Source organism: Nilaparvata lugens, chromosome X (genome assembly GCF_014356525.2).
Source record: "Nilaparvata lugens isolate BPH chromosome X, ASM1435652v1, whole genome shotgun sequence".
Taxonomy (NCBI): Eukaryota; Metazoa; Arthropoda; class Insecta; order Hemiptera; family Delphacidae; genus Nilaparvata; species Nilaparvata lugens.
Window position 1 is genome coordinate 37,907,331 of NC_052518.1, and position 25,032 is coordinate 37,932,362.

General features: G+C 35.0%; 2 protein-coding genes across 2 annotated transcripts in view; one reads left to right on the forward strand and one right to left on the reverse strand.

Moving 5' to 3' along the window:
- The first annotated feature begins 1,953 nt into the window (after positions 1 to 1,953).
- LOC120354562 lies at positions 1,954 to 9,854 on the forward strand. Its single transcript, XM_039441908.1, has 4 exons — positions 1,954 to 2,295; positions 4,169 to 4,409; positions 8,617 to 8,738; positions 9,804 to 9,854. The coding sequence occupies exons 1-4, from the start codon at positions 1,954 to 1,956 to the stop codon at positions 9,852 to 9,854; spliced, it is 756 nt and encodes a 251-aa protein (XP_039297842.1).
- Positions 9,855 to 14,039: 4,185 nt separating this feature from the next.
- Positions 14,040 to 25,032, reverse strand: part of LOC120355001 (dynein heavy chain 12, axonemal-like) — a 92,137-nt gene continuing 81,144 nt past the window's right edge. The window contains exons 6-7 of the mRNA XM_039443224.1: positions 24,116 to 24,267; positions 14,040 to 15,549 (exon numbers count right to left, since the gene is read on the reverse strand). Coding sequence (XP_039299158.1) covers positions 15,529 to 15,549; positions 24,116 to 24,267 — 173 coding nt within the window. The 3' untranslated portion in view covers positions 14,040 to 15,528. The remainder of the gene's footprint in view (positions 15,550 to 24,115; positions 24,268 to 25,032) is intronic.

Genomic DNA, 25,032 nt, shown 5'->3' on the forward strand with positions numbered 1-25,032 from the left:
CGTTAAAATCTTCATAATACTCAAGCACATTTAGCGCTATGTTGGAGTAACTATGAAGATTTATGAGAGATGAGACAGTCTCGCTAACCTCATCATCCATCACCACCAATTTATACAATAAAACATTCAAGACAATGAACCATTTTACATTGTCATCATGCCGTGCCGCGTGCTCTCTAATTATGTCGAAAACGTGTCGTTTCGATCCCTTGAGAACATTCTCGATGCTAATTTCCTCAGCATCCTCGATGGTTATACTATGGCAGACCGTGCTGGAATTCACACCATGTACTCTTCGTTTCCTCGGCATGATGATGTTGATGTTAGATTCTGAAAAACGAAAGAATAACGATCAGCATGAGATGGAATTAGAGTGATACAGTACAACTGCATGTTTTTAAAGCAGTTGTGAATTTGCATTGGTAGAAGAAGGCTGTGTGGAAATGATATCTCAAGAACACATAATGTTGCATGAAAGATTATGATTATTAACTTTTGATAAAAGATGGACGAAATCTTCTCAGCATTTGTCGGCGGAAAACATGGTGAAAGAGGGATTTATATTCGCATGTATACCAGACATTGTGCGATGTGTATTTTGTTCAATTTATTTGGGAAAATGGGAAGAAAGTGACATACCAGCAATAGAACATGCAAGGTACAGTCTAAACTGTGCATTGAGAAGGAAAGATAATATAACAATTGAAGAGGAGAATTTCGATAATTATATTCTACGCCAATATGAAGAAAGATATTTAACTTTGAATCATGTAGAAGATTCATCCGTTCAAGGAGAGTATTTTGAAAATCATCATCGTCATCTACATTGTGACTATTGTAAATCATTATCTGATAAAGCAGACTATTTTGCGAGGAATGGTTATTTCTTACATAAAAATCACTATCTGCAATGTGTCTATTGCAAATATATTATCGAGAATCCATTTGAAAAAGTAATACATTTACCGTTATATGAAGAGTGTGAGAAAGGAGTGGGAGGAGAAGATTATCCAGATTATGCATATTGTAAAGATGAGCTAAAATTGCATGCATGCAGTATGCTGTAGAAGGTTTTTTGTCCTCCGAGGACAAAAATCCTCCCCTCCGAGGACAAAAATTGTCCTCCAAGGACAAAAATCCTCCCCTCCAAGGACAAAAATTGTCCTCCGAGGACAATTTTCCTCTCCTCCGACTCTCCTCAGTGGATAAAATCAAAGTAAAAATGTACTTACATGTGTTGGTTGATGCTGCGTGAATGACAGGTATTTCCTCGGCTGTAGATGTGCAGGTATAGATACCGGCTATGCTTCCTTTTCGGATTGCGTGTTAACCTCTCAGGTATGTTGCCTTGACGAGAGCTTAACTGCTTATGAGCTCGGAAGCTGAGTTGTGAGGTGAGAAAATGCTGTGAAAACAATGAAATATTTAATAACTGATAATATTAGAAATCAATAAGCATCACGAGAGGCGGGATGCTATTCAAAAATATAGAATGTTTGAGTGATTGTAACGGGCCCCATGCTGAGACGTAGATGAGAATTTTTTTTTCACCTTCTAGCAGGTGTGCCTCTCACTCAGCAGACACTGTCCCATGCTGAGTTCTAGAGGAGAATTTTTTTTTCCTTCATCCTCTAACACGTGTGGCTCGCACGAGGATGCTATTCGAAAATATAGAATGTTTGAGTGATTGTAACAGTTTTTTATGATAGGAGAGAATACTTATAAATCTGAATGATGTTGATAATGATGTGGGAGGATATAGCAGCACATGTTGTTCTGTGCCTAGGGGAGAAATTTGATTTCTTTTTGCCTTATAGCATGTGTGGCTCTCACTCGCACGAGCCTGGAACAGAGAGAGGAACGCATGTTATATAAACAGATGTAAAGAGAGGAAAATTGTCATTTACATCAGAGTCGGATTTGAGTGTACTACATACTTCACTATCGTATGAGATGAGTTCTCCATCATCATCATTCATTCTCCCAGATAGCCCACCACCACATAAGCGTATCCTCAACTACTGGCAACAGAAAGCTGCCCTCGCTGCCAAGTCGTCCGCTGCTGCACCTGCTCCTTCTCCGCTCACCGTGGAACCACCATCGCCGGGCAAGATCGTGCTGGGAGACAGTCTGCTTCAACGCCTGGCTCCACCTGCTACCTGGGCACCGCGGCAAGTGGTGCTAACTACTCTATCCAACAAGATCAAGCAGAAGCAGGGGAAGAGGAGGTTGGCTTTTGAGGAGCCTGAGGTTAGCGGGGAAGAGGATGAAGAGACAATCTACTCACAAACAAAGGTTAGTCTCAACAAATATTATTAACTTGTATGTGTACAGATTTTTTTTTTTTAACAATCGATCATGGAAAAAATCTGTACACATACAAGCCTTTGATTATTATTATTATTTGATAGCAAGGAAATATTATTTTAACTGATCAGAAATTGAATTACAAGATATTAGTGTTTAAAGTAATCGATCATGCATAAATTATTTGATAGCAAGGAAATATTATTTGAACTGGTTAGAGTTGGAATTATGTGATATTAGTGTTTAAAGTAATTGCTCATGCATAAATTATTCGATAGCAAGGAAATATTATTTGAACTGATTAGAAATTGAATTACGTGATATTATTGATAAAAGTAATCGATCATGCATAAATTATTTGATAGCAAGGAAATATTATTTGAACTGATTAGAAATTGAATTATGAGATATTATTGTTAAAAGTAATCAATCATGCATAAATTATTTGTTAGCAAGGAAATATTATTTGAACTGATTAGAAATTGAATAACGTGATATTATTGTTTAAAGTAATCGAGCATGCATAAATTATTTGATAGCAAGGAAATATTATTTGAACTGATTAGAAATTGAATTATGAGATATTATTGTTAAAAGTGATCGATCATGCATAAATTTTTGATAGCAAGGAAATATTATTTGAACTGATTAGAAATTGAATATGTGATATTAGTGTTTAAAGTAATTGCTCATGCATAAATTATTCGATAGCAAGGAAATATTATTTGAACTGATTAGAAATTGAATTACGTGATATTATTGATAAAAGTAATCGATCATGCATAAATTATTTGATAGCAAGGAAATATTATTTGAACTGATTAGAAATTGAATTATGAGATATTATTGTTAAAAGTAATCAATCATGCATAATTATTTGTTAGCAAGGAATATTATTTGAACTGATTAGAAATTGAATAACGTGATATTATTGTTTAAAGTAATCGAGCATGCATAAATTATTTGATAGCAAGGAAATATTATTTGAACTGATTAGAAATTGAATTATGAGATATTATTGTTAAAAGTGATCGATCATGCATAAATTTTTGATAGCAAGGAAATATTATTTGAACTGATTAGAAATTGAATAACGAGATATTATTGTTTAAAGTAATCGATCATGCATAAATTATTTGATAGCAAGGAAATATTATTTGAACTGATTAGAAATTGAATTACGTGATATTATTGATAAAAGTAATCGATCATGCATAAATTATTTGATGGCAAGGAAATATTATTTGAACTGATTAGAAATTGAATAACGAGATATTATTGTTTAAAGTAATCGATCATGCATAAATTATTTGATAGCAAGGAAATATTATTTGAACTGATTAGAAATTGAATTACGTGATATTATTGTTAAAAGTAATCGATCATGCATAAATTATTTGATAGCAAGGAATATTATTTGAACTGATTAGAAATTGAATAACGAGATATTATTGTTTAAAGTAATCGATCATGCATAAATTATTTGATAGCAAGGAAATATTATTTGAACTGGTTAGAGATGGAATTATGAGATATTATTGTTTAAAATAATCGATCATGCATAAATTATTCGATAGCAAGGAAATATTATTTGAACTGATTAGAGATGGAATCACATGATAATATTGTTTAAAGTAATCGATCATGTATAAATTATTTGATAGCAAGAAAATATTATTTGAACTGGTTAGAGATGTAATTACGAGATATTATTGTTTAAAGTAATCGCTCATGTATAAATTATTACTCACTTTGAGATTGTGTAGTGAATCTATTGATCAAGTTCTCTAGTATGATTTGACAATTCTGATTTGATGATAATCTGAAACAAATAAGACACTAATCAAATATTTTTCAACAGAAACATGCTGGAATGGAGGACGCCTCGTCACTTGTCCCCCTGATGAAGGAGGTGCAGCGGGCGGAGGAGGATGAGTTGGACTTTGTCCAACTCATCAATCAGCCTGTAGCAAAACCCTGGGTGCCGCTGAGAGAGTTAAAGGAGGATGCCCCCTACCCCATTATCAGCACAAGGGAGCATACGAATAAACACGGACGACAAGTTATTTTAAAAATTAGCAATGCAGGAAGCAAATCTGTGTGTGAGGTATATTTACCACAACGATTTGCTTCCTGCATTACCACTGAAAAAATAGAACAATTTAATAAAAGTTGTAAAAATTTGGTAATGATAGTATCACATAAGTCGGGGAATTGGACCGATATAAAAATTGTTAAGCATCAACAATTCTTATATCTATACAATTCGTCGACTTATGTGTTACGAATTGTATAGATGTATGTGTGAAAGTAGTATTAGTAGTGAATAAATTTTGTATTTATTTGATAAAAAATTGTTGTCAATTCTTACCTGTTGTTGTTGATAAGTTCACAATGAATAGTAGAAACACAGAAGAAGAAGAATGGTTCACTTTTCACCTGCTTACACTCTGTTGTGAATGATAAGTAAGGAAGCTGAGCTCCCCTTTTATAGTTTGTTGTGAGCATGCATAGAGGCAAACGTCTTCACTACTACACACACACACACACACAGACACATGTACACATACAGCCAAGTGGCTTCGGTGAGTTGATGCATTGCTCTCCCCCACATCTGTTTTGGCACGTGTTCCTACAGATATGGGCGGGCGCGATGACATCATTTCCCCCCCTTTCAAATTGTGTTCACCTTTTCAGATTTGTTATTTGAAATAATATTCTTATCATTCGAACAATGTTATGAGCACATAGCAATCTGATACATGGTGTGAATCCATTTCCAACTCGATTGAAAATCAAACCAATTCAATTCTCTTTTGATTAAGTTGGTGTAATGATTAATTAATTAATTAACCTCAGTTAATGTTCAACCATTGAGTTGAAAGGTAAGGAAATGGTATGTAGGAGAAAGCGAAGTTCGAGGAAACGAGGTAGAGGAATCTTGAGTTCAGCAGCAAAAGTTTTTAAGGGTGTGAGGGGTTTGGCAGGTAATGTCACATCCACTATTCTAAATAAGCTAATTGACAATCTGCAAGATGAAATTCACATTCCTGGCTATCAGTGGTGTGGGCCGGGCACAAAGGTTAATGAAAGGTTAAAGAGAGGTGCTCAAGGTATAAATTCATTAGATAGAGCCTGTAAGGTACATGATATAGCATATACACAAAATAGCGATAATAAAACTTGAGCGATAGCTGACAGAGCTCTAGCGAACATATTCAAAAATCCACAAACACCCCTTGCCGAGAAAGCACTTAGCTATCTTGTTACAAACGTCATGAAAGCTAAAGCAGCATTTGGTGGGTCTTTGAGAAAGAAGAAGAAGAGGAAGAATGAGAGGAGAAGTTATAGTAATGATATTAGACGCAAAGCTATAGCTTAGTTGAAAAAGCATATTGCAGGAAAAGGGTATTTTTTGAAGCCTTCTCCTCAAATAACTAGTGGGGGGAGAGTTTTAATCCCACCCTCTTTACCACCACCGCCATCATCATATGGAGTGAGTTTATTCCCCCAAAAACAAGTTAAGAAACGTAGAACAACAAAGAAGAGTAGGAAGAAGAAGAAGAAGAAGAAGAAGAAGAAGAAGAGAAGAAGAAGAAGAAGAAGACATTGATATTGAAGGAGAATTGAGTAATTATGATTTGATTGATTGGTCGTAATTATTACAGATTCGGCTATGAGGTATATATATGCTAGATGCATTACCCAAAAAAATTCTAAAAAACGAGAATGCCATTGTGAATTTAGCGAGGGAAAGCAAGGATGGCACACATTGGGTTGCATATAAAAAAGTCGGTTCTAATGTTTGGTATTTTGATCCAATTGGAAATTTACAACCGCAATACGAATTAGACAAGTATTGGAAAAAAGAAATTGGAGTAAATATATTCTATAATGTAGAGCACATGCAACCATTAACTAGTGATTTTTGTGGTCATCTTATGTTATTGTTTCTTGCAAATCAGTTGTAATTAAGTGTTTGTGGTGAACACACACACACATTACAAGATGGTTGTTATTACATTAAGATCTAACACAAGTAACCTCTACAAACATTCACAAGAAATTATAGAATTGGATAAAAATTGTGAATGGGAAATTGGATTGATTGATTTTTGTAGTTACAATAGTATTGCAAACGTAAACAAAGGAACAAATTCCAGCTTCAAATATGGTGATAGATTAATTGAGCTGGATATGGGTGTATATGAAGTTGAGGATATTATATAATCTTTAAAGAATGAATTGAATATTGATGAGAAGAAGAATAAACTTATTCTATGTGCAAACGCAAATACTATGAAGATTGAAATTCATTCTGATGAAGCTATTGATTTAACACATACTGATTCGATTGGTAAGATACTTGGTTTTGAGAATGTTGTTTTGCAACCGAATAAATGGCATTATTCTCAGCATTTGGTTGACATAACAAGCATTGGTAGTATTGTACTCAAGTGTAATTTAGCATGTGGTAGTTACTCTGACGGAAAACAAAAACATATAATCTACGAATTTTTGCCAAAGGTTCCTAGCGGCTATCTAATAAACGAAGTACCATAGCCGATTATTCATGTACCTTTGAATACGCATCGAATTCAAACTATTAATGTAAAGGTAACAGACCAGAATGGATTGTTTATTGATTTCCGTGGAGATACAATTACAATTAGGTTGCACATACGTGAAAAACAAAAGTAAACGTAATGGGTTATCTTGTTTTCAATCCACGTTCAAATAAGACATGTACACACAATGTCATTAGAGAGACGAACGTGAGAGCATCAACACCTAAAAACAAACGTGCTTTGTCGGCTAAAAGTGTGAGAATATTAGAAAAGTTAGGTTTTATAGTTGATTGGCGGAATGTGAGGAGGAGGAGTGGCTGCAATCAGTGAAATTCTGGACGTGGAGACAGACCTTCAGTTTTATAATGATATAACCAAATTCCAATTTCACACTCATACAGTTTATTTGGGACAAGAAATAAAAAACTGTGACGAGGCACGTATTGGCATAAATTCTTTAGATGTCTATTCTTTACCTTGCAAATCATTTATATTTATTGAGGGAACAGTTAACTGTACAAAACCAGGAACAGAGCCGGCTGATCCACCAGTTGTGGCAGACTATAAATTAAGCAGTAACGTAATCGGCAACCTTTTTGACAAAATACGATATGAATTAGCAGGTCAGCAAATTTCTAAATCAAGATTGATTGGATTAACATCCACAATTAAAGCTATACTAGTGAAGAATACGCTCGATAAGAACACATATCACTTGGCTGGTTTTGACAGAGCAGGATATGAGCTAACAGATAATAAATTCACTTTCTGTGTACCGCTGGAATTAATCCTCCCGTTTTTTGAAGATTTTCAAAGAATAATTTCAAATTTGAAACAGGAACTCGTCTTATTGGGGTCACCGACAGACCTAAATTGTGTTGAGTCCGCAACTGGAACAAGCATTAGTGTGAAAATTACAAAACTGCAATGGAGAATGCCCTACATAACTTCAGAAGATCACGTAAGACTGAAATTTTTGAGACCGCTCGATGCTGACACTCCACTGAAATTAGGTCACCGGCATTGGGAAATTTGTGAATTACCAAATTTGCAAAATTCACTCAACCATTCTTGGGCAGTCCGCACCACATCGATTTTTGATAGTCCAAAATATGTTATAATTGCATTTCAAACCGATCGTAAGAATAAAATTAAAAAATCAATATCTAATTTTGATAGCTGTGGTATTTACAATGTTAAAGTATATTTGAACAGTGAGTATTATCCATATGAAAATCTGCTGGGTAAAAAGGAACCATTATACCGGATGTTTTTGGATTTCGCGCCCTCGTATTATAATCATTCAATCAATAGCGAACTCGGAACAGAAATTGACTTTAAAACGTTTTGTGATTCAACACCGCTGGTTGTTGTGGACTGTTTACACCAAGCAAGTCATTTGAAATCTTCGACAGATGTTCGTATTGAAATGGAATTTAATAGTGCAGTACCTGCAAATACTTCCGCCTATTGCGTTTTAATTAGCGATCGTGTGATGGAGTACACTCCTCTGATGAGCATGGTGAAAGAATTTCAGTAATTTTATTGATAGAGTGCACTGCATTCAATATTATATAAGGTGTGCACTCTGACAAATTTGGTTCATTATCAGTTTCATCTTTGAACAGGTAACATCTAAAATGTCCTATTCTTTGTGTTCTGATATTTTTGGCAAAGTGCAAACTCAGTCTATTGGTATCCAGTGTGATCTTGATTCTGATAGTTTCTATTATGAACCAAGGTGCAGCACACCGATCCAGAAGCCACCAGTGGGTGGGGGAGGAGCAGAAACGGGAGGAGGAGGAGGGGGAGAAAGACGGAGGATTCGATGAGCCCGCCGAACAGAAAGAAGTGGACAAGCAAGCAAGTACGAAAATTGCTACAGTTGATCTTCACTGGTTTTAACAAGATTGTAATCAAATTATTGTGAAAGAACTTGCCATAATTGATCAGTTTAATAATTATATTGTATTCCATTTCAAATCACCATTTGCAAAGACAGAATTGAGTGCAAAATTGTGTAACAATGTAACATGGTTAGAACGTCACTATCATAAAATAAAATGGGAAGATGGAGATTTAGAATACACTGACTCATTAATATGTGATTACCTTGTAGGTTATGGAAAAAATTTCACAAAAGGAACTGAGAAGTTTTTAAGAAGATTACATACTATTGTTCAATGTATACCAGAGGATTTTGCAAAACCCGATTTCAGCTTTTTCACTAGTTCATGGTGTTATGGTGTGTGAAACATTCATAAAAATAGACCAGATGGACGGTGTGCTTTGTTCAGTGCTCAATATTATAATTCTTTGTTGTTTAAAAATATGTATCAAACAAATAATTTCATGTGTGAAAATAATCGAATGCAAAGTATGAAAATGGCCGCAATGTACACGAATTCACAGAAAAGAAACTTTGCTCATTATGGATTCTTCTACAACAGAAAAGAGATTCAGTGCGTTTATTGCATGCATGCATTGAGACTGCATAAAGCATGTACATGTTGTCTGTCTACAATTAATGAAGAAAGACCACTTAATTACTCTATAATAGTCCCAGCCTACACTTAGTTTTGTTCATTCGCTTATCATGGATCCGAGAAAGTGGTTGGCTGCTGACAACGAGTTGGAAGTGAGGTTGGAAAACTGTATTGATTGGTATGATGAGTGTGAAAGTGCAATTAGGAAATCAACTCGTAAAAATTATAGTTTGGCAAAACAATTAAAAGACATTTTTCTGAGCACGGTTAATTTAAATGACATAAGATACTATCTATGTTATTATCGTCCTCATAATTTGTGTATAGATAAGTTAATCAAAATTGAAGATGAAATTATGAATAGTTGTGGTGAAATGATGTGTAAATAAACTTTTTCTGTGTTCAAATGATTTTTCATTCCAATATCCCACTCACTTTTTAGTTTAGTAGCTGGTCAGAGCTGGACCTGACAACAGCAACGCATGTGGTGTGATCTTTTTATACAAGTGAGACACGACCCCCTTCAAGCAACTGTTGATGGTAATAAGTACAGCAGGTGCACCTTGTCAATTTATAGATCAGAGACACATGCCAAACATCTGGGAGGGTGTTAACATGCAGTGTTATGGTTTTTCAAAATTCAAAAAATTAACTCGTCTCTTGATGGAAACTTCATTCAACGAATTTGATTCAATTGCGAAGAATATAAAATTTTCAACAGGATGTCAAGATGCTGATTTACCATTAACAAAAACAGAAAATGTGCACTTTCCAATTTTATCTGAGATATTCGAATTACTCGATATACTAGACAATGGACATCTACATTATGATTGTACAAATGATTTGCCATTATCTGTTGTTAAAAATTCCGATGAACTTTGGAAATGCTTGTGCGATATTGCAGATAAAAAATGTAAAAGAACTTAGATCATTGACCTCTCTGTAGAGATATGGATTCACTTTAATCTGTCAGTATAGCATTAGATGTAGAGAGAGATAGGGAATTTCTCAATTCACTTTAATCTGTCAGTATAGATGTAGAGAGAGAGAGAATTTCTCAATTCACTTTAATCTGTCAGTATAGCAATAGATGTAGAGAGTGATAGGGAATTTCTCAATTCACTTTAATCTGTCAGTATAGCAATAGATGAAGAGAGTGATAGGGAATTTCTCAATTCACTTTAATCTGTCAGTATAGATGTAGAGAGGGAATTTTTCCCCTCAAAGGGAAATTATTTTTTCCCTCACTTTCTTCATCCCCCTCATCACCACTGGAGCAGGGGAAGGGAAAATCTATTTTGAGAGAGAGAGTGAGAGAGATATATCTCTTTCTCTTTCTTCATCCCCCTCATCACCACTGGAGCAGGGGAAGGGAAAATCTATTTTTAGAACAGAGAGCCCCCTCGTCATCACTGGGCAAGGGGGAGGGAAAATCTATTTTTAGAACAGGGGATGGAAGAGGGGTGAGAGGTGGGAGGGGGATTTCGAGCAAAAAAGCTTCCTCAAACTGTCAGTTTATAACTACTGTCGACAGTTAGATTATCTTTCTATGTACTTAGTCCAATCCATTACTGATATTTTTTTTGCAACCCATTACTTAATTGGTCTAATCAGTTGTTATTGTTTATTGTGTAATGTCTAATCTAGCTTTCCCTAATATTATCCTCTATGTAATTAGTCCAATCCATTACTTATATCTTATTTGCAATCCATTACTAAATTGGTTTAATCAGTTGTTATTGTTTATTGTTTATCAAAGGGAATTTCTCAATTCACTTTGATCTGTCAGTATAGATGTAGAGAGGGAATTTTTCCCCTCAAAGGGAAATTATTTTTTCCCTCACTTTCTTCATCACCATCATCTCCACTTGAGCAGGGGAAGGGAAAATCTATTTTGAGAGAGAGAGTGAGAGAGATATATCTCTTTCTCTTTCTTCATCCCCCTCATCACCACTGGAGCAGGGGAAGGGAAAATCTATTTTTAGAACGGAGAGCCCCCTCGTCATCACTGGGCAAGGGGGAGGGAAAATCTATTTTTAGAACAGGGGATGGAAGAGGGGTGAGAGGTGGGAGGGGGATTTCGAGCAAAAAAGCTTCCTCAAACTGTCAGTTTATAACTACTGTCGACAGTTAGATTATCTTTCTATGTACTTAGTCCAATCCATTACTGATATTTTTTTTGCAACCCATTACTTAATTGGTCTAATCAGTTGTTATTGTTTATTGTGTAATGTCTAATCTAGCTTTCCCTAATATTATCCTCTATGTAATTAGTCCAATCCATTACTTATATCTTATTTGCAATCCATTACTAAATTGGTTTAATCAGTTGTTATTGTTTATTGTTTATCAAAGGGAATTTCTCAATTCACTTTGATCTGTCAGTATAGATGTAGAGAGGGAATTTTTCCCCTCAAAGGGAAATTATTTTTTCCCTCACTTTCTTCATCACCATCATCTCCACTGGAGCAGGGGAAGGGAAAATCTATTTTGAGAGAGAGAGTGAGAGAGATATATCTCTTTCTCTTTCTTCATCCCCCTCATCAACACTGGAGCAGGGGAAGGGAAAATCTATTTTGAGAGAGAGAGTGAGAGAGATATATCTCTTTGTCTTTCTTCATCCCCCTCATCACCACTGGAGCAGGGGAAGGGAAAATCTACTTTTAGAACAGAGAGCCCCCTCGTCATCACTGGGCAAGGGGGAGGGAAAATCTATTTTTAGAACAGGGGATGGAAGAGGGGGGAGAGGTGGCTGGGGGATTTCGAGCAAAAAAGCTTCCTCAAACTGTCAGTTTATAACTACTGTCGACAGTTAGATTATCTTTCTATGTACTTAGTCCAATCCATTACTGATATTTTTTTTGCAACCCATTACTAAATTGGTCTAATCAGTTGTTATTGTTTATTGTGTAATGTCTAATCTAGCTTTCCCCAATATTATCTTCTATGTAATTAGTCCAATCCATTACTTATATCTTATTTGCAATCCATTACTAAATTGGTTTTATCAGTTGTTATTGTTTATTGTGTAATTTCTAATCTAGCTTCCCCCAATGTTATCAATGTAACTGTTTCATATAAATACGGTATTAGAATCAATGTTAAGTAGTCTTAAGCAATATTCTGTATTATGTAGTTGTAGTGTACAGGCTCGGCCTGAATGAAGTCTTTTTAAAAACGCACAGTGTGTTCCTGCACCCTTAACTGGCGCCCGAACTTCTGTAGATCTTCCTTGTGAAATTGTTCGTGTTCTGTGAACTCTCCCAGGCCGATTTTTTTTTCCTCAGCACTCCGCCGAGTTTTTCATAAGAGAGCTACGAAACCCTGCAGCAGGACACCGTGCGAAGACCCAGTAGCCAGCCTCGAAAAGCAACAACCAGAACTGCAAGACTCCAATACTCACACAGATTGTAACCCGCAGACGTTATCATCTCAATCATCTGCTATCCACCATTGCGGGCCAACACCTAAATAGATTTTCACCAATTCCAACACGAGTTCCAGCAAGGAAATTCCTGGACGAACCTCTCGAAAAAATCTTAAGTGGCCTCGAACCAGAACAGTCGACATCTGATGTGCTGAACCAACTAGTTCCAGCAACCTCAACTTCAAGAACTTCACGAATCTCACCAACTTGAAAAAGGTACAATGGCTTCAAAAATCCTATCAGCCAGCATTACTAATTTAGTACCATCATTTAATGGCAACCTTCTAGAACTACCCTATTTTTTTAAAAATTTGTCAAGAAATATATGATGAATTCTGTAGCCAAAATGTGGAAGCACTAGAGACTAACCACTGGCTTTTATTCCACCACACTTACAGTCATCTCTCAGGGAAATCCCGTACGGCTGCCCGAGGTTGTAGAACTATTCCTGACTTATTGACTGCAATTAAAAATAATTTTTGGGAAAAAAGATCTATAGCTGACTTAGTAACACAAGCCATGATGCTCAAACCATTCAGTAACAAGTCAACCAATGATTTTCTTGATAGGCTTAAGTACAAAAAGAGTGTTATAATCGATCGCTATAGCATGGAGAAACTCTCTGATGACACAATCACTTACTTGACTAGTCAACTTGATCGCACATTGATGACCACTCTCATTCGAAATGTACCAGCAGACTTTGCTGCTTTCCTTAGGGTACACAAAATTCTAACAATTGAAGATGCTCAAAACAGCTTATTGCATGATTTCGACGAGCCATTTGATTCCAAACCCTCATTTCGTAACTCCCGTAACAATAACTATCGTAACTTTGAGGACAATCGTAATAATCGCTCCAATCACTTTAATGACGGTCGTAATAATCCCAACAGAAACAATCACTACAATAAACAGCAACGAAACGTTCATCCTGGCTTCACCAGACACAACACCCCAAATTTTGAAAATCCTCCTAAATTCCAAAATGGCAGACAATTCAGTAACAATCACAATGGTAGTGCTTTTGCAAATCGGAATCATTGTGATTCCAACACCGTGTCAATGCGCACTGTTTTAAACAGAGCATATCAAAAAAAATCATCACATTGTAGAAGATTCTGATGAAAACTCTTCAGTTGAAGATCAGCTCTCCACATTAACCAAACATATAATACCTGATACAAAAAATATCTCGGTCTCTAGCCTCGATATGTAGGAATTGTTCCACTCTTTTAGTGAAAATACATTGTATGAAATACGCAATGGAATACCCTCTCTAATTCGTACATCTCACATGAACGAAGGAGAAAGAGAATTTATTATGGAATTGTTATCAGAGTTCCCTGGAATAATTAAGCGTGAACACGACTCTCCAACAAGCACTAATCTTCTCCAACATAGAATTAAAACCAAGACTGATGATTATATCTATACCAAGAACTATCGCTACCCCGAATGAAGAAGATGTTAAAATTTAAATTGAAGAACAAGGTCATTCAACTTAGTAATTCCCCGTACAATTCTCCAATTTGGGTTGTCCCAAAGAAAAAAGATGCGTCCGGTAAGCGTAAAATCTGCGTAGTAATTGACTATCGTAAGCTTAATGACATCACTGTAAGTGATAGGTTCCCACTCCCTAACATAGAAGATTTATTTGGAAAAATTGGAGAAGCTACATACTTTTCAGCGATAGATTTGTCATCAGGTTTTCACCAAATTGAAATGGATCCTGAATCTATCCCAAAAACCACTTTCACCACAGAAATTGGTCATTTTGAATTTCTGCGCATGCCTTTCGGTTTAAAAAATGCCCCTCCGACTTTTCAAAGAGCAATGAATCTGATTTTCTCAGACACACCCAACGTCCTTGTCTACATGGACGACATAATTATTTTTTCAGACAGCCTTTCCGAACACAAAAAGCATCTTCGGACGGTATTACAAAAATTGAAAAATCACAACCTTCAAATTCAATTGGATAAAACCGAATTCTTCAAACGAGAACTATTGTATTTAGGGCACATAATTTCGAGTGACGACATACGCCCTAATCCAGAAAAATTAAACGCCGTAAAGAACTTTCCAATACCAAAAACACCTAAAGCAATTAAACAACTCTTAGGTCTCACTGGCTACTACCGTAAAATGATCCATAATTACGCGAAAATTGCTAAACCTCTTACGCGTTGTCTTCACAAAGATGCAAAAGTCGATCCCACAAACAAGGAATTTTTAAATGCTTTCGAAACTTTAAAATCTGCATTGCAAAACGAACCAATTCTCAGACTTCCAGACTTCTCAAAAAGCTTCACACTCACCACAGATGCAAGCCAATTTGCGATTGGAGCAGTCCTGTCGCAAAATTTTGAGAAAAACGATCTCCCTATGCCTCTCGCACTTTAAATAGGTCAGAAGAAAATCTCTCTACAATTGAAAAAGAACTTCTTGCAATCGTATGGGCATGGGGCATGTAAACATTTCAGACCATACCTATACGGCCGAAGTTTTGTATTAAGAACTGATCACAAACCTCTTGTTTTGTTGAAGAGTCTGAAAGAACCCAATTCAAAACTATTACGATGGCGACTCCTATTTGAGGAATTTGATTTCGAAATTCAATTTTTAAAGCGTAAAACTAATTTTGTGGCCGACAGTTTTTCTAGAATAAAACTTGACACGCACGATCTTTTAAATATTGATGACTCTGACGACCTTGCCTCAGTTCTTCAGGATTTCATTGATGACTACTGCCCACCTGAAATTCCCAATAATGACAATGTAAGTACTCAAACGGTACACAGTCAACTTAGTTCAGATAATAATCATATTGCAATCATGGATGAGGACAAGATCGTTAATGTTGAACACAATCAAATAATTATCAAACGAGGTATTTTCAATGGTCTAGGTACAGCAATATCTTGGATCACAGGTAACATGGACGCTAATGACAAAGAACATTATAATTCAATTGTCAGTGAAATGGAAAATAATGAACAGATAATCCAGAAAAACCTTGACTCACAAATTATTTATAATCATAGGTTAACAGACAAATTTAATGACAATATGAAAATTATTCAAAGCAACAACGCTGTTTTACAGGATTTTTTACTGAAAGCCTCACATGAAATCAATGTCATTGAACGTCTTCAACAATATTCTCTTCTATTAGCAAGTGTGTCTCTTCTTGAGCTTCATGTAAATGATATTGTGGAAAGTCTGGAATTTTGTAAAAAGAATATTCTACATTCTAGTATTTCATCTCGCTCATAAATATCTTCAATAATTTTAAATACTCCCGATAATTTGGCATCACGAGACGCTTCCGTGCTATGGCAGATCTCAAACGTGCATTGCGCACTTGGTAATGATTTATTGACTTACTTCATTCAAATTCCTATTGAAACCTTGTTATTAGATTCTTATTTTATTATTTCGTATCCAATTACGCCCAACGCAAAACTGACAGATTACAGAGAGTAATGAAAATCAACAAATCTATTGTATCCTATTGTAAAGGCGAATTGTATGTTCTAGACGATTGTGTTTTAATCTCTAATACTAGGTATTGTAATAAGCTTGATAGGTTAGATGATCCATGTATTTTAGATTTATTTAGTAATAATGAATTGAAAAATTGTGAATTAATCTCTTTGCAAGCGACTTGTGGTTTTGTAAAATATATTGATAGCATTAGTAGTTACTTAATCTATAAGAACAATAATGTACGATTGTGTGTTAATGGTAGTGAACAATTGATTAATTTGCATAGTACTTCACTCTTATATGTGACGTTAAATGAAAAAATGTGTGGCTTTAATACTCCAACAGTTTACAAGGACACTTCACCACTTGTTATTTCAAAATTTCCGGCTCACCTGAAACAACTTGTTAAATTCGATACAGTTCATTTAGTGAACCTAGGAGATAAACATTTAGACATACTTGAACCAATCATGATTGATGATTCAAATAAATTTTATGTTGTTGTAGGATTAATCTTATCTGTAACAATTTAATAGTTTTATTGCTTCTCTATTTGAAGAAATCCAGAAATCATAGTAATGTAATTGTACAATCTGTTCCACTTAGAAATTTGCCAAGTCGATTAGTCATACCAACTGGACTTTAATACCTTGCCGGGACGTAAAGGACTTGGGGAGGGAGGAGTTAGATTATCTCTCTATGTACTTAGTCCAATCAATTACTGATATCTTATTTGCAACCCATTACTAAATTGGTCTAATCAGTTGTTATTGTTTATTGTGTAATGTCTAATCTAGCTTTCCCTGATATTATCTTCTATGTAATTAGTCCAATCCATTACTGATATCTTATTTGCAATCCATTACTAAATTGGTTTAATCAGTTGTTATTGTTTATTGTGTAATTTCTAATCTAGCTTCCCCCAATGTTATTAATGTAACTGTTTCATATAAATACGGTATTAGAATCAATGTGAAGTAGTCTTAAGCAATATTCTGTATTATGTAGTTGTAGTGTACAGGCTCGGCCTGAATAAAGTCTTTTTAAAAACGCACAGTGTGTTCCTGCACCCTTAACTGACGACGCCTCACCGACCCGCCTACAGCGCGACATCAACATGCTCCAATAACAATGCAGTAATCGTGCTTCCTACTGCAGATAGTGAGGTGGGGGGAAGAGATATATTTTTGTTTTCCGTTATGTGTGCTACAAGAACTGTGAGTAGAAAATTTCTCAATATCTTCAAAACCTATTTCCATCTTTAATGAATCTAAGTACATTCATAATTTAATAATATATTCTACTTAAGTATATTCTTCATTCTGAATTGAAAACTCGTAAGAACTCCTTCAAACAAAAATTTCAATACATAGAACAATCGAAAACTCAAGAGTGAATGTCTCGTATGTCATAGCCTACTTTACTTTTACTTATAACAAACTGCTTTTCTTTTGAATGTTTTTCACTAATAATACCTACAACACTAATTTTTCACGTACAATATTATAATTTCTGTCGAAAACCCCTTCCCTTTTGTTGCTTCTATTCAAATCTTAATACGTCTTAGACGAAAAGTCCCTCCTCTATACATTTTTCTCTACTTTCTTTCGCACTTTGGCGTGAACTTTTTAATAACTATAGAATGGAGCAGTATAATCATCTTTTAAGTTGCTAGCAGTGTTAAAACTGATTATTAACAAAAACCTCATTTAATGAACTATTAGTATACCAGTGATTAACGAGTTATATATTCTACCTAAGTATATTCTTCATTCTGAATTGAAAACTCGTAAGAATTCCTTCAAACAAAAATTTTAATACATAGAACAATCGAAAACTCAAGTGAATGTTTCGTATGTCATAGCCTACTTTACTTTTACTTATAACAAACTGCTTTTCTTTTGAATGTTTTTCACTAATAATACCTACAACACTAATTTTTCACGTACAATATTATAATTTCTGTCGAAAACCCCTTCCCTTTTGTTGCTTCTATTCAAATCTTAATACGTCTTAGACGAAAAGTCCCTCCTCTATACATTTTTCTCTACTTTCTTTCGCACTTTGGCGTGAACTTTTTAATAACTATAGAATGGAGCAGTATAATCATCTTTTAAGTTGCTAGCAGTGTTAAAACTGATTATTAACAAAAACCTCATTTAATGAACTATTAGTATACCAGTGATTAACGAGTTATATATTCTACCTAAGTATATTCTTCATTCTGAATTGAAAACTCGTAAGAATTCCTTCAAACAAAAATTTTAATACATAGAACAATCGAAAACTCAAGTGAATGTTTCGTATGTCATAGCCTACTTTACTTTTACTTATAACAAACTGCTTTTCTTTTAAATGTTTTTCACCAATAATACCTACAACACTAATTTTTCACGTACAATACTATAATTTCTGTCGAAAAACCCTTCCCTTTTGTTGCTTCTATTCAAATCTTAATATGTCCTAGACAAAAAGTCTTTTCTCTATACATTTTTCTCTACTTTCTTTCGCACTTTGGCGTGAACTTTTCAATAACTATAGAATGGAGCAGTATAATCATCTTTTAAGTTGCTAGCAGTGTTAAAACTGATTATTAACAAAAACCTCATTTAATGAACTATTAGTATACCAGTGATACGAGATAATTAAATAATAAAATAAAATCTAAAATTATACAACTAACATAGGTACTCAGGTACCTGTGTACCTGTTATATTGTCTATAATTATGCGTCAAAGGTACCGATTTGAATTCACCACGCATTAACCGAGCCAGCTGAATACGATAAGAATGCGATAAAAGATTATACTGCATTTCCTTACATCATTATTATCAATAGAGACTGTTTAATTACATATATTGAGACTGATTATACAGTCTCTATAATATTATTTCCAACAATTCTAATAGAGTTGTACGTGAATAAAGTTGAAGGTATGAATAGGCTAATAAAAATTAATTTAAAATTGATTATTCATTAATTTAAAAGCAGCCCATGTCAATAAGTGTTTTATGAATAGGCTTTATAGGTATTTGCTAAGCATGATTATACCCTATATTCGACTATTCAACTTATTGAGATAATATGCTATGAAACGAAGTTAGAGGCGTGCTGTTGCCACAGTTGGAAAATTTCGTTATCATAAAGCACTGATTACACCGTTGTAATAACAAGCTATCTTCGATTGCAGAGATTAAGTCTAGCTGTGATTTCATTGGCAATTACTATTAGCTTCAGTAGAGCAACGCTATATCTAACTTGATTTAATACTTGAAATAGAATCTGTTCTGAAAAATCCGACCACTTATAAATTACACTTCTTATGGAAATCATTATCTTTATTTTTCCGATATATTATCACATAGTGTAGCATGTTCCAGATATAACTCTAAACAGTGTGAAATCCTACACACATTTTATGATCGAATAATCTATTTAATTTACCTTAAATACTATATTTTTCCAATTTTTCAAACCTAGAATCGATTGAAATATTATCTGTTATTAACAATTTATATATTCTCTTTCCCTTCTCAATTAACTAACTCAAGTAAATTTATTTTTCTGTTCAGCTGCTTTATATAAGGCTATTCAATGAAACGATACAGTATGCATGAAAAAATTCAATTAAATTTTTTATTATTATTTTTTTTTAACGTCGGTTAGCCTATGCTTTTTCACATCACATTTTTTTTTGTAATTACGATATTACACCAAAGTGTTAGTTTTAATTTATTTCAAATTAAAATAATTGAGTCTTTTTATTCTTATTTTGTTTGCTCTCAAATGTACAGTACCGTTTAATTGAATGCCAGGCGGCCGGGTAAGTTGTCATAAAAATGATAAGAGACGTGTTCGATGAAATGGATCTTCCATTCATTAAATGCACAGAGTGCAATGACATTAATTATTTTAAATATTTATTTAGAGATGAGGAGGGCTCTGAGAATAGCCGGTGTCATGGGTTTTCAGTAATTCACCAAAATATTCGAAGCTACGGTGGAAATATTGATGAATTTTTAACTGTTTTACATGGACTTGAGCATAAATTAATTGTATTTTTTCAACCGAAGCATGGCTAAAAGATGAAAGTAACTTAATTACAATTCCAGGATACAATTCATTCAGAACTTATAACAGCTTGAATCAGAGTGATGGGTTGGTTGTCTATATTGATAGCGAGTTATCAGTAACATGTAGCGAGCATTTAATTGGCGGCCTGGCCACCTGTTTGAGTTTGAAGTTTGAATGGGCGAGTGCAACATGCGAGCTATCCGTCTATCGCAGTCCGAACTCCGGCCTCTCTGATTTCATAGACGCACTTGGAATTTATTGTAATAAACATTCAAATAGCTCTATTCAGCTATTAGCCGGTGATATCAATTGCGACTTACTGAATGTTGCTCCCAACTCTCTTGAAGAACGTTACGTGGATGTATTGAACGGCGCGGGTTATGTGGCATGCATAGATAAAGTCACACGTTCCGCTAGTGGCACGTGTATTGACCACTATTTTATCAAACTTCCGCGTGCCTCCAAAGCATCATCCGTTATCTTACAGTCCTCTATAACAGATCACTATGCCATATGTTTGAATTTAGTATCTTCTGACTCACTCAAACCCACGAATGTTGATAAATTCGTTTCAAGAACAGACTGGAACGAAATTTCAAAATCTCTTCCAAGCCAAAATTGGGATAGCGTCATTGATCAAAATGATTTTGATATGGCTGCTGACCAATTCACTAACATTCTTCAGAATGTTATTGAATCCAAAACATCAGTGATTAAACTTTCAGCTAAAAAACCCCAAATCAAGCCTTGGATCAGTGCGGGACTTGTTAACTCAATACGGCATCGTGACAAACTTGGAAAAAACTAAACAGACAGCCTTTTAATCAAATTCTGAAGAACGAGTTTAAACAATACAGGAATTTTCTTCATTCTGCAATCAAACAAGCCAAACATAGATACTACAGAAACAAAATTGAAGAATCTTCTCATAATCCAAGAAAACTGTTGGATTAATGAAATTTCGGGTCGTCCAGCCAATAAGCAACCTTCTCCAATAAGCGCTTTTACTCAAAGTGGAGAAAAAAAACAGCTCCGAAGGAATTGGAGAAATCTGCAATGATTTCAACCAATACTTTTCGACAGTTGGGGTAAACCTGGCTGGTTCTATCATGGTGCAGGGTGCGCCAGAAATAAAAGATTAAGATCATGCAGTGGAGACTGTATTCGAGTTTCAGCCAGTTTCAAGACAAGAAATTGCTGATGTAGTCAAGAGTCTAAAAGGCCGTTCTGCCCCCGGCCACGACGGTATCCCAACTAGGGTTTTCAGAGATAACTTTGATTCACTAATTTCACCTATCCATCACATAGTCAATCTTAGCATTGCGGTGGGCCGTTTCCCGTGTGCTCTCAAAACTGCCAAGGTGATACCAATATATAATTCAGGACAAAAGAATGTCTTGTCAAACCATAGGCCAATTTCTTTGTTCGTAACAATGTCCAAAATTCTTGAAAAATGTGTCAAGAAACAATTATCCAAGTACTTGAATGAGAATGATTCGATCTCTGAAAACCAATATGGGTTTCAAAAATCAAAAAACACCTCTGATGCTTTTTTTGATTTGACACGGCATATTTCAAATAATTTTAAGATAAAAAATAAAGTTTTAATAACATTTTTAGACTTGGCGAAGGCCTTTGATTCTGTTGATAGATCTAAACTTATCACCAAACTCGAGATGTGTGGCATCAAGAACAACTCACTGCAGTGGTTCAAAAGTTACTTTGATAATCGACAGCAGTACGTTTCAATTGATGGAAAATTTAGTGAAACGGAACCAGTTGAGTTTGGAGTGGTTCAAGGTAGCACTCTTGGACCTCTTCTGTTCCTCATCTATGTGAATAATATTCCAAATTGCAAACTAATGGAAAATTTTTCTTATTTACTGATGACACGGTGTTGGTGTCAGCTGAGGGCACATGGGAGAGGACTTATTGCGGTGCATCATTGGACCTTGCAAGAATTAAAAACTGGTTTGATCACAACTGCCTGACCGTTAATGTCACAAAAACTAAATACATGCCAATTGTAACAAGAAACCAAACTGATCCTGGCCAACTCATATTGAAGATGCACTCATGCGAAAATGCAAGGAGTCAGGACTGTGCTGTCATTCCCTTGAACGAGTTGATTACTTACTACAAATACTTAGGTGTTATGATAGATAACAAGTTGAGTTGGGTGCAGCATATTTAGTGTGTCAAGAGCAGACTTAGAAAATTATTATTTGCTTTTCCTGAGATCAGCCAAGTAATGAGCATAGACCAGTGCAGAATGGTGTACTTTGCATATGCTCAGTCGCTGATCCAGTATGGCATCCTGGCTTGGGGTGGTGTTTCCTCTACTGCCGTTCAACCCCTAGCCGTTACACAAAGAACAATAATCAAAAAAATACTGAAAAGAAATCACAGATACCCAAGTACCTTGCTTTTTTCAGAATTTCCGGTTTTAAATATCAGACAACTTTTTATCAAATCAGTTTCAATTCACATAAAAAAATACAAATTGGCGAAACAAATTTTAATTCCCGTTATGAAACTCGCCATAGGTCCAACTATAATATTATGAAATTCCTCAATTGACACATGGGTCAGAACTATCAAATTCATATTACTTATCACACATTTTATATAGAAACATTCCAAATGAGATCTGAGAGGCCGAGGTGTGCTGTTTGGCTGTGTATAGAAGGGGTGTCGACAGGTGGCTATATAGCATTGGCTGGGTGGCAGCTGAAGCCCTTCTCTGCTCTCTTTACACCCGCCAACAACCCTTGTAGAGATAAAACTCCTTGAAATAATTAAGTGATTTTTCTTGACACGATATAAATGTTATTTTTTCCTTTTTTTCAATGAAAAATTAGTCCTTTCTCATATTTGTAACCAAGCGTGACACGGTCTCAGAGCCATCCTCTCCCATTATGAATAAGTTATCTTTCTTTATTTCACTTATTTAAAAAAAAAATATTCATTTACTTTGTAATTATTATGAATAAAATTTTGTGATTGCAAATGTGTTGTCCATGGAACTCTCCTCCACACGCAAACGATTGGTCTTTGTGAGGGAATTCCGTGTACTATATGTGTCTCGCTTGTTATTTTTGTAAAGTACCTATGTTGTAAAGAAGGAATAAAGATCATTTGAATTGAATTGAATTAAAAGGAGGATATCATTCGAGCGAGTGTTGTGTTTGTACATGTGGTGTCCAGTGAAAGAGCAGAGCAGTGATTGATCTAGCTCCTTTAATAGTGCAGTCAATAAGTGTACATATTAAATAAACAATAGCATAAAGAGTTTCTAATGAGAAATTCACCTTGTGATTTCTTAAATTAGGATAGAAAACTTAGCTTATTAGTCTTTAGACTTGATGTCTATAGACCAAGCACGTCCGCCAATGAGGCGCCCAAGAGGAGTCTTGAAGGAGAACGAACAATCTATACTATGCACACTATGACATATTACTATGATTTATCTCCCAGAGAAGGATGTAAACCCATGAATCCAACAGTCTGGTTAACTACACATGCTACTTTTAGAGACGGGGGCACCCTTGATTCCCATAGTGTGGTTTAGTCTAATCAATTAATAAAAATCCTGTTGACTTATTATTCTATCAAATAAAGCCTTGTTACTGAATTATTACTGCATTAAAAAAAAGTTTAATGCATTATCATCACTCTGAGGTACATAAATGATTAACTTTGAATTCTTCATGAAGATTCTGAATGAACCGAATGTCATTGAAAATGATCGACTTACCCGGAACAGTTTAGATTCTCCAGACAACTGCAGAGCTATGACTGGCGAAGAGAATATCATTTGGAAATGGAGCCAGTCTTTTTGTATACCATACCAGTCTCTGATAGCAGAACTCATTTTAAGAAGCATATCATACCAGTATTTCACTTCATCTAGTACATGAAATAAACAGAGGAGTCACGTAGAATTATTTTTTTAACATTCAAAGAATAGCATTGAATGAATAAATTAATTTATTATAACGATGAGTCCTACTAGCGATTGTAATTCAAATCTTGACTATTAGTTTAGTATGTTAACCAAACATTGAAAATATGAGAGATTCTTAGCTGAATTATAGTGGCAGGGGCGGCTCCTCATCAGAAAAGCTTTACAATTCTAAAAAAATCTAAACAAAGAAGTCCTGAATATGTTGATGGGAGAACGCCTTTACACACAATATTCCAGGCTACTGTGCCCTCGTTCACTGGGGAAATAAACCTCTCATTGGTAAAGTTCTTACAAAATGATTGTCAAGTGAATATCGTTAAGGGCAGCATACAGGTAATTGTGATTAAACATAATCTCAAAACGAAGAGGTGTGATCCAAGGAGCAAGAAGTGGTTGATGTACTGAGGAGGTTCCAAAATAGAAATGTGGTTGTTTTTAAAATGGTATGGAAATAGATAACAGGGTACCGATCATAATGGGATCTACGTTTCAACTCGGCCACTTTTGTCAGTATATGTATGTATTTTTCTTCTAAGTATGTCTGATTTTGTTTTGAATTTGCTTTTGTCTGAATATGTATGTGGATTTTATGCGTTTGCATTTTGTCTGTAAATGACGCATTTTCAGCCAAACTCAGTATTCGATTCTTATGAGATTTGGTTCATTTCACTGGTATTTTTCAGTGGTATCAGTCGAAAGATTTTGTG